The sequence below is a fragment of the Aplysia californica genome, unplaced genomic scaffold (assembly GCF_000002075.1).
Source record: "Aplysia californica isolate F4 #8 unplaced genomic scaffold, AplCal3.0 scaffold00158, whole genome shotgun sequence".
Classification (NCBI taxonomy): Eukaryota; Metazoa; Mollusca; class Gastropoda; order Aplysiida; family Aplysiidae; genus Aplysia; species Aplysia californica.
The window spans coordinates 301,719-313,098 of NW_004797428.1; the positions used below are offsets into that span (position 1 = coordinate 301,719).

Sequence of the window (11,380 nt, forward strand, 5' to 3'; positions counted from 1 at the left end):
AAAAAAGACTGCAAATGTACATTTTTTGTGCCTTTGATGAACGTTTTTTCCGAGGAACTCACTCATAAATCTGTTTTTGAATGGACATGTAAGGCGTTGGGCCAAATTAAGAAAATTTGAAAGAAAAAAAAAACTTTCCCTGCGGCAAGAAAAATACCGGTTTCTTTGATTTCATTATTTTGAAGAGCGCCTGATTGCACTTGGAAGCCTCACATAATGTTATGAGTCCGCTATTAGACGTACTCAGAAGTGTTTGCCCTCGTGTCCACTAACACAGAAACCAACCGACCAAATGTCACTCGTCCTCGGGAGTCAGTTAGTAGTTGAAACAGAGCACCTATTTTTACCTAAACACCCAGTGAGGATTCCGTTTTGGATTTGTCCACCAAAACGAAACGATTCCGAGCGATTAAAAAATGAGCAGGTTAGAATGCCACACGTGGCATTAATTTTTTGTTTGGCCATGTAGCGTCTCATCAACCATATTCTCAGTCCGAGCTAAAATAAAATTCCAATTTCAATTTCCACCCGAAAAATCTATTGACATATTCGTAAGCAACATCCCAGAATTTAAAGCCAAAGCGTAAACCATCGGTTTAAAGGGATACGTTTTGTTAAGTAGGATTTTTACGGCGCTCGCAACTATTAACTGCATAGGTTCGTATTATTATGAGCTTACTTTACTTACTTTTTCTTTTTCCTTCTTCTCGTATCGTCAGGATGCCGAGGAGAGGTGCAGGTTTCGGTCCTGCGCTAGGTGTGTGGCGTCTATGATAGATAATAGTATGTCATTTTGTTCCAGGACCTTTTTAACCCTATCCAGCCAGGTGTCATATGAGCCCTAAAGGGATATTAGAAATTTTCTAGATTTGAATAGCTCATACTCTGTAATTTCCACCTTGCGTCCCTTAACCTCTGACTTGTTCGGCACGCCGAAAACCAACATACCACATTTCACAACCACCCAACAACACTCGGGTCTTTTCTCCTCTGCGTGGGCACACGGCCTCAAACTTTCATCCACATTCCATTTCAGATACGTGACTCTCTCAAACAATGGGGGAACCAACAGCAAAGTCTTCGAACCCGGACCATGAAACTCCTGCATCAGCCCTTCAACTCACAGAATTTGTGAAAAAATCTGATGATGGTCAGTCTGACACGGCCTTGACCTCAGGAGACCTGTCAAAACCGGATGCTGATGGGGATGTGGACGGGGAGTTGGGGCTCAAAGACAAAGATGTGGACCTGGAACAATCAAAAGAGGAAGACCACACCCCTGGCTGTTACGCGATGGTGGTGGACAAGATAGAGGACTCCGTCTACGGCTTTATGAAGGCGCACAAAAGGAAGATAAACAAGATCTTCAACGTTCTGATCTACCTAGCCTTTATGGCTTACTTCTCTTACGCCATGAGCTACAGGTGATTTAAGTAAATAGTAATAAAGTTGATAATAATAATAATAATAATAATAATAATAATAATAATAATAATAATAATAATAATAATAATAATAATAACAACAACAACAGCAATAGTAATATTAATAATAAAAATAATAATAATAATAATAATAATAATAATAATAATAATAATAATAATAATAATAATAATAATAATGACGATGATGAGGATGATGAGGATGATGATGATGATGATAGATAGATAGATAGATAGATAGATAGATAGATAGTTAGATAGATAGATAGATAGATAGATAGATAGATAGATAGATAGATATTATATATATATATTTATATATATATATATATATATATATATATATATATATATAGAGAGAGAGAGAGAGAGAGAGAGAGAGAGAGAGAGAGCGATAGCATTTGCACAGTGCAAATTCCCGCTGAACAGCAAGCTCTATGCGCTTTACAATCTTTTTTATTACCCCATGCCAACAGACCTGATAGCATTTTGAAACAATCTTAACTTCTTGGGAAGCATACAGTGAAAGCTGCCATTTTTTTAATGAGTGCCCAAAATACCAACACACTGACAAGATCTTTTGCTGTTTGTGGCAAGGGAACCCGTTCCCACCTGGGTGAACTAAGGAAAATGTGTATAAAGTGCCTTTCCCAAGGACACAAGGCCCTTGCCTGAGGCTTGAACCCCCGAACCACTACTCACGATTACGAGTCTTCCAGCATAACCACTAGGCCACCGACGCCACAATGTAGGTACAGTCTTATAGACAAATCCTTTGATTCCTTCCAATGCCGGCTGAAATCATTTCTGCTTTTAAATTGATAGAAAGATGAATATTTAGAGAGATTTTCTTTTGGTCAGAGCACAACGTATTGTGTTAATGTTGTATTGTAAAGCGCCCAAAGCCTGCGTACTTTAGTCAGGGTTGAGCGCTATGTAAAGGTCATTTATTCATTTGTTTAAAATTACTATTATAATTTTTATTATTATTATTATTATTATTATTATTATTATCATTATTATTATTATTATTATTAGACACAAATCCATTGCGATAATAACACTAGGAATAACTAGGACGGTATAAGTGATTAATATTTTGATTATGATAATAATTAGAATAATTAGAATAATAATAATAATAATAATAATAATAATAATAATAATAATAATAATAATAATAATAATAATAATAACGCTGTTCCCGCTGCTTCTGATGGTCATTATATTAATGATGATGAAATACATAGGTGTATACTTTAATTACTCAGTTATGTGCACCTGTAAACGGTCACATTATGTAGGTGTATGGATTTAACGCCCCTATCAGCACGATCAAATTATTTAAGCGGCGGGACCTCCGAATGTAAAGTCCGTCTCCGATAGGACAAAACCAAATAGGCAGATAGCCTTGAATCATCTACAATAATTATATGATCTGAGCAAGGACTACTATGAGCATAGTAGTCCTTGGATCTGAGTTTAAAAACGCCCAGTTTTGGATTCGAACCATGGCTACCCGTTTCATAGTCCAGCGTTTTACCTTCTGAGGTAACGGAGAGCCCTGTCTGTTCTGTTTAGAATTCTTCGTGGATATAGGGGGCTGCTGGGACGGACATCGTTGAAACATGGAGAGAGAGAGAGAGAGAGAGAGAGAGAGAGAGAGAGAGAGAGAGAGAGAGACTGTGAGAGAGGGAGACTGTGAGAGACAGACAGACAGACATACAGACTGACATGCAGTGAGAGAGAGAGAGAGAGAGAGAGAGGAGAGAGAGAATCAGACACATAGACAGACACACAGACAGACACACAGACAGACACACAGACAGACACACAGACAGACACACAGACAGTCACACAGACAGACACGCAGACAGACACAGACAGACACACAGAGACAGAGAAACATAGAGAATTAATCAATTGTATGCATGTTTCCTCCCCTAGGTTCGGAGACGAGGGATCTATCATCCTGCTGGTGGTGTGTATCTGGTTGAACCTGTACCTGGTTGGGAGGCTGCTAGACCGGACATCTCTGAACCTGAGTCTGGCACCTCTGGTCAGCAGACTGTTCGCCTCACGGAGAGGAAGAGTCATGAAGAGGATTCTGAGATAGTGAGTGGGGAGAGGAGAGAGAGGGGGGAGGGGAAGAGAGGGGAATGAGAGGGGGAGAGGGGAGAGAGAGAGAGAGAGAGGGAGAGTCGTGAAGAAGATTCTGAGATAGTGAGTGGGGAGAGGGGAGAGAGGGGGAGGGAAAGAGAGGGGAGAGAGGGAGAGGGGAGAGTGGTGAGGAGGATTCTGAGATAGCGAGTGGGGAGAGGGGAGAGGGGGAAGAGAGGAGGTAGATAAGAATAAGCATAACAATGATAACAACAAAAACATTAACCAGAACAGCGTTTTATAGCTGAATAACTTCTTTCTAAATCGTCAAGCCAGAGTCCGATTCAACGGAATACTGAGTAAGAACAAGAAGATGAGCCAAGGCCTCCCACGGGGTTCCGTTCTGGCACCCATCCACTTCTTCTTTTATATCGACAAACTGGCGAAACTACTTCGGGATGATCTCACAATTTCGCTTTACGCTGACGACGTCTCTATCCTCGCTTCATCTCGCACGATACGAGACGCAGAAAGTCCGGCTCAAAGAGAGGTGAGCACCATTGCTGACTGGAGCAGGTGATGGAAACTCACGCTGAACGGCTCAAAGAGCGAGACTACATTCTTCACGCTCGCAACATCTGTCTCGGAATGGAAGCCATGCATCACGATCAATAATTCGACAGTTAGGTATGAGCCCTACGCAAGACTCCTGGGAGTCACACTCGACCGCAGGCTCACGTTCAGGAAACAGGTTGAGACAGTAATAGCTAAGGCCACACAGAAGATGAGGATGCTCGGCGCTGTTGTGCACTCAAAATGGGGATGGAGGAAAGACGACCTACGCAAGGTCTACCTCACTCATATACAAAGTGTCCTCAACTTTGCGAGCAAAAGTTGGCAACCGTGGCTGAGCAAAACTCTGATAAATATTCTGGAGGTGGTTCAAAACAGATGTCTGCGACGGATCACCACCCAAGCCCAATCCTCACCGATCGAGGCATTTCGAGCTGAAACCGGGGTCCCTAGCCTTGAGTCCACCATCAATACTGTCTGCCTCCGATGAAGAGAAAAGGCTTTGCGAATGAACAACGACCACCCTTGACGAAATGCAACAACGGAACAAGTGCTCGGACGCCTAGAGGGACGCAGGGATTTCCGAAAAATGGCCGAAGACGCCAGCAAAAAGAGCCTACATCTGTTCAACTGCGAAAGGAGGCCCATTACTTATTTCCAAACCAGTCCGTGGAAACGGGGAACCAACTCCGACATCGCTTTCCCCCACCTGTACGGCATAAGCGGAACGTGTGACTCCAGTGGGAAGATCCGAAGCGCTGCTGTTCTTTGAACAAGAGAGCTTGGCGCACAGTACATCTACACTGACGGCTCGGCGAGTGCGGGAACAACGGACGACGGTGCTGGGGTCGTCATCACAGCGGGGAGGGAGAAAGGCGCTTTATTCACGTGCTCTTTCGTGGAAGAGAGGAGAACCTTGGAAATGGCCATTGACTGGATTGACAAACAATGCGATGCATCCAGCAGGGTCGCTATCTTCACTGATAGTCAATCGCTGTACATGGCACTAGTAGAAACATCACCATCACTCGACTAAATGCGACTACGCATAAATAATCCAATACCTCAACCCACCATTCAGTGGATCCCTGGTCACTGCGATATCCTCGAAACAATCTCGCTTACAGTAATGCCAAACTGGCAACAGCGCTGCCGGGTTTAGGCCGCCAAATGACATATGAAAATGTGTGAATGAATAAATGAATGAATGAAAGGATGAATGAATGAAAGGATGAATGAATGAATGGATGAATGAAAAGATGAATGAATGAATGAATGAATGAAAGGATGAATGAATGAATGGATGAATGAAAAGATGAATGAAGGAATGAATGAAAGGATGAATGAATGAATGGATGAATGAAAAGATGAATGAATGAATGAATGTAAGAGCAGCTAACCATCATTATTATGCCCAACGTTTCTCCCTTCCACAGCCTGCTGTATGTTGTGGCTGGCGCCGGACTCCTGGTGTATCTGTCAATTGACGTGTTCCAAGCTCACGCCCAGAACCTGCAGTCTTTTGTCGGTCTCCTCTGCCTCGTCATCCTCACCTTTATCTTCTCCTCCAAACCTAGCAGGGTGAGTATCTACGTCACTACGGGTGTTACGTCATATATCACTTTGTCATCAGGTCATGACATGATTTTGACATCAGCTCCTATTGTGCAGCCAAAAATGCATGGCGCTACTTATTGTCAAATATCTCCTTAACTACCGAACATAGATTCTCAAACTTTTGCACAATGACTTATATCAGTTTGTCTTAACAAGTGAATATTTTTTCAAACTCCTGCTCACTGTATTCTAGAAAATTCCCTAATGAATAAATCTACTAATAAAAAAATCCAGTCGATGGTTTCTACAGATTTTTTAAAGTTTACATCGGGGGCAATATCACTTTTAAAGGCAAGTCTGTCATTTTTTTTCTAAGTGGAACATTATGCTTATTGAACGTATGTTCATGGAACTTTTAATGCAAAAAATGTGTTCACAATAAAATTAATTTTTTGTAAGAAGTTTTGCCCCTAAAAAGTGTCATTGGCAAGCTCTGACGTAGGCCATACGCGTATGTAAAATGTGTGCGAGAAGCGGGAAGCGCTGTGAACTATCCAATTTTCCTCGTGATGAAGATTAATTATGGTATTTAATATAAATTTATGAAGAAAAGTTTTTAAATCGAGCCACAGTTGTTGTGGAAAAATGTGATTAGGTTAAGACAAATTGATACAAACTAATGAGCAAAGTATGGGTGAGATTGATTCACACGTCAAAAATTATTTGAGGATAAGTTGAGCCACGAATTTTTGACCACGCTACAGTCACAACAGTCTAGATAAAGACAACCAAATTTGAAGCCAAATTTATAACTCACATGTTGTACTGCCATCTCTGCTTCTCTTCCTTCTGCTTGAGCATTCACAGATAAATTAGCCGTTTCAAAACATCTTTACACTATTATTTCCAAGCCAAGTTTAAATCTAAAAGTTATAATTACGTTTTGCCCAAAGTAGGATTTAAATATTAAACGAGGTATTTTCTCAGTTAATTTGGCGGGTGAAAATACAATAATATGAACTCAGGATTTGTTGTTTTCATTCACAACTCAGTGATGCTGCCTCAAAAAAAAAGTTTTGTTTTAAATCATGCTCCATTTGGGGGCTCCAGTGGCTAAGTGAGTAGTGAGTTTTGACTTAAGTAATGTCAAGCTAGTGTCGGTGACACGGGGATCAGATGGGGGGTCGGTGGGGGTATGTCCTTGAGCAACCAATTAACTAACTAACTATAAAACTAACTAACTAACTAACTAATTAGCCAAATATTTAACTGCTGCTCTAACGTCCACCCATACAATCCAATCAATTATACAAACAGCCATTTCTTTCTTCCTCCACCCACCACCCACCCCTTTTTGTGTTTTTACATGATAGTAATTCTATGTACGAGTCCACCAAAGACGGCCATTTTTATCCTCGTCCGTAGGTGGCCGTCTTAGTCATTTTTTTCTGTAACAAACTCACCAACTCTGTACGCCTCCCCACTCCCCCCCCCCTCCCCTCAGGTAAACTGGCACCTGGTGTTCTGGGGCTTCATCATCCAGTTTGTGTTCGCGATCCTGACCCTCCGTACAGAGGCCGGGTACAGCACCTTCAAGTGGGTGGGGGACCTGGTCTCCGACTTCATCGCTCTCTCCGACAAGGGGACAAAGTTCGTGATTGGAGACATCCCTGGAGGGGGGCTTTTGTTCCAGGTGAGGATTCCAAGATAGAGCCCACTTGGTCTTTGCTGTTATTGTTGTTGTTGTTGTTGTTGTTGTTGTTGTGTGTGTGTGCGTGTGTGTATGTGTGTGTGTGTATGTGTGTGTATGTGTGTGTGTGTGTGGTAGCATATCCGTTCGAAATGTTTGGAGCCCCGAAAATCGTGCTCTTCGCCAGGGCCACCGCCTCCCTTGGGTAGCGGGTGAGGCAGTCCAACCTCCCTGAATCATCCCCGAAAAGATACCACCTCCGGATGATGTTGTTGTTGTTATTGTTGTTGTTATTTGTCTCTTGTCCATTCATATGAAATTGACGCCATCTGATTAGTAGACAAAAAGTGCGCATGATAGTGTCCAATAGTGTATTACGTACATACTTCGTATGACATGTAACTGTTACAATAAATAGAGATTCGATGAATATAGATCGAAGTCAAGGATCTGAGAGCAATGATGATTTTAGAAAAAATGGTGGTAATGAGTGATGGAGTGGGATTGCGTTTAAGTATTGTTAGCGTTAGTCCTATCTTTCTCTGCTTCAATGAGTCACGAGGGACGAGGGCACCCTCTATCCCGTTCCCGACTGGAACCATCTTTACGGTCACGGTGAAGTTCTGAAATGGTGGGCACAGTCTCTGCTAAGGTGACATTATTACTTACTTACTTACTTACTCTCTCCCCATACCGCCAGGTACATAAGGCGGAGAGCAGCCGACGCCAGCTTGTCTGTCCCTGGCCACGTCCTCCAATTCTGGCACACCCAGGCCGTGGGCGATTGCCTCATCCCTTATTGTTCCTCTATAGCTTTCAGTTGGTGTTCCTTGCTTTCTTTTTCGAGTTTGTTTCCAATACCATGTCTGATACGGCAATCTTGTCTTCGGCATTCTTAAAACATGTCCTAGAGGTCTCCATCTTCTCCTTAAAAAAATGTTAGCCTATTCTGTCGAGCCAAGACAAGTGTCGAGAGGACCTAAGTAATGAGACAGTACGGTGCAGGTATGTTGGGGTCTTTGTAAGCGGGTTGTGGGGAGCAAGTTGGCAAACTCTTTTTGGATTTAAAATGCAGCATTATACTCCCTGATTTGCTGCTCCTGCTACTGCTGCTGCTGCTGCTGTTGTTGTTGTTGTTGTTGTTGTTGCTGTTGTTGTTGATGGTGATGGTGGTGGTGGTGATGGTGAGGTGTTGGTGGTTGTTTTTGCGTTTTTTGGGGGGGAGGGAGGGGACCTTTCCACCCCTCGTCGACACAATATAGATAATCAAGGGGGCAGGCTTCGACCCTACCTGTCAGACTCCACACAGAAGACTCATATACCTTATAAAGATTTCCCCTGTACGGGAATCGAACTCAACCCCTGTGAGTGTAACATTTCACAAGTTGCCAGTTGCACGTGCGCTTCTACGTGGCTAATTTCTCCAACTTTTTGGTTGTAGGAATCCTTCCACAACTTATTAGTTGCTTACAACCGTCTGCAGCTGGGCGACATTGCGCTATCCTTTAATAAATGTTTGCACACACCCTTCCGTTTGACCAATTCTTCAACTAATTGCTAGCATGTACCCTTCCTTCACTCTTTGGGGGACATAGCGTACAGGATAATATACATCCGATAAATAGCATAGCAAAGGCAACGCTTTCACACATTTCGAGCCGGCGTAAACAAATCAACAACAAAAAGTTTGCACATTTATTAGTAGACATAGTGTTGCTCCCCTTTTTATGTTTAAGATAAAGAAAACAAAATGGGAAAAATCTGCTTGAATAATGAAGTTATTCCCTAAAACAGAATCTTCGTGTGTTATCTGAATTACGAAAATACGAGTATTGAATGAGAAAACCAACCAGTTGAGTGTAGCCTTCTCCAAGCGGGTGGTGTGGCGACGGTTTCAACCTTCCACAAGTAACACTAGTTGTACGTAACCTTCCACAAGTAACACTAGTTGTACGTAACCTTCCACATGTAACACTAGTTGTACGTAACCTTCCACAAGTAACCAGTTATACAAAACTCTCTACAGCTGACTAGTAGTATGTAACCTACCATAGTGTATTAGCTGCTATCACCAGGGACGGCTCATGAGGATAAAAAGTTCGGAAAGGAGTTCCGCAGACCAACAACACACAAAAGAAGGGATCTTTTGAGGGGGATATACCCTAATCCTAACCCTCATTCTTGTATAGTTTGCTCAGTGGACCTTGTCATGGTAAGTGCCGGTCCTCTACGGAACTCCTCCCAGCTGCTTTCACCAGGGACGACTCATGCGTCTAAAAATTGGACCTGTACAACTACGCCATGGCAGGTTGAGGATAGTCAAGGGCACCTTACACAAGGCTGATTTCCACAAGAAGCTGACCGCATGTAACCTTCTACAAGTAACTAGTAGCGTGTCACCTTCCACAAGTAACACTAGTTGTACGTAACCTTCCACAAGTAACTAGTTGTACGTAACCTTCCACAAGTAACTAGTTGTACGTAACCTTCCACAAGTAACCAGTAGCATGTCCCTTTCCACAGGTGGGCGGCGTGGCTGTGTTCTTCAACTCGTTCATCTTCCTCATGAACCACTACGGCGTGATAGAGGCGGTGGTCAAGCGACTCGGAGGTCTCATATCTCTGGTGTTGGAGACTGGACCTGTGGAGTCGGTGATAGCAGCCGCTAACATCTTTATCGGACTGGTGAGATAATGCATGATGATGATGATGATGATGATGATGATGATGATGATGATGATGATGATGATGATGATGATGATTTTTTGTTTTGTTTCCGTAATGAGCCTAGCGGACTCCACGAAGAAATCTTTGAGCGAAAGCGAGGCTCTTTTTCGGCTCCATTGCCAATATACTCAGCGGCACCTCCTCTCGTCCAAACCTACTACTACTACTACTACTACTACTACTACTACTACTACTACTACTACTACTACTACTACTACTACTACTACTACTACTACTACTGAATATAGTTGTAATCGAATTCAATTTGCGGCGAAACGACCATTCTCATTTTCCACAGCGCTACCCGATGTGACGTAATTGCGGGGATTTACGTCGACTTCCCGAAGAAGATGATGATGATGATTCTTAAACAATGACGATAATACCGAGTGTCTTAAAAAAAAGAGGACCCTTTTAAAGGGCAATAACTCCGCCCAACTTAAGGCCAATTTCACTTTACACCATTTCTCCCCATGACTTCTTCCTTGATGTGTGTGTCGTCTGAAAAAGGAAATGATTCCCACAAGAAAATTGTTTAGCGAGTACAATGTTTGTAATCTATGAACATTTTCTTTTTTCCGTGAGTATAGTTCTATATCTGACTGTATCGTTTCTGTCGTGATGAGATCAAATAAGTTACGTCAAATATATTTTTCAGGAGAAGAAAAGATTTATTAAAAGGACGGCTCGGAGTGATCCAATTTTCCTGCCGTTAATTTATCCACTTCTGGTTCTTTATTTTCTGAAAAAAATTACCTAGCATGTAAAACATGCTTTGTAAAATACATTTCCCGAAAAAAGAAGAAGAGCGAAAATCGACAATAGTGTAGTTAAATTCTTATGTAGGGCTCTTTTAGTCTATGCAGACGGGTCAAAGTAGCTTAAGTAAAGTTGGCCTCAAGGTTGTCTTCATGCACCTTTTGTCAAAGCTAATTCTTCCTATGTTTGAAGAGTAGATTCTGTCGCAGTGCTTGCATGTCAGTGACGTGGATTGAAGCTCTGTATTTCCGCAGTTTTCCTTTCGTCTTTGGCGCTTCTCATCCTGGTTGCTTCTTATGACGATGGCGACAATTATGCTTTTTTAAATGACAGACTGAGGCGCCACTGTTGATTCGTCCGTTCCTGCCCCACGTGACCCGCTCTGAGCTGTGCACAATCATGACGTGTGGCTTTGCTAGTGTCAGTGGAAGTACATTGGCTGTCTGGATACGTCTAGGGGTAAGTGTGTGTGAGTAGGTGTGTGTGTGGGGGTATGTGTGTGTGTGTGTGTGTTTGTGTGTGTGTGTGTGTG

At 42.5% G+C, this 11,380-nt stretch overlaps 1 protein-coding gene across 1 annotated transcript; it reads left to right on the forward strand.

The window, feature by feature from the left end:
- The first annotated feature begins 1,056 nt into the window (after positions 1–1,056).
- Positions 1,057–10,056, forward strand: LOC101864614 (solute carrier family 28 member 3). Its single transcript, XM_013082082.2, has 5 exons — positions 1,057–1,424; positions 3,390–3,557; positions 5,552–5,696; positions 7,177–7,365; positions 9,886–10,056. Exons 1-5 carry the CDS (start codon positions 1,057–1,059, stop codon positions 10,054–10,056), a joined length of 1,041 nt encoding a protein of 346 aa, XP_012937536.2.
- The last annotated feature ends 1,324 nt before the right edge of the window (positions 10,057–11,380 follow it).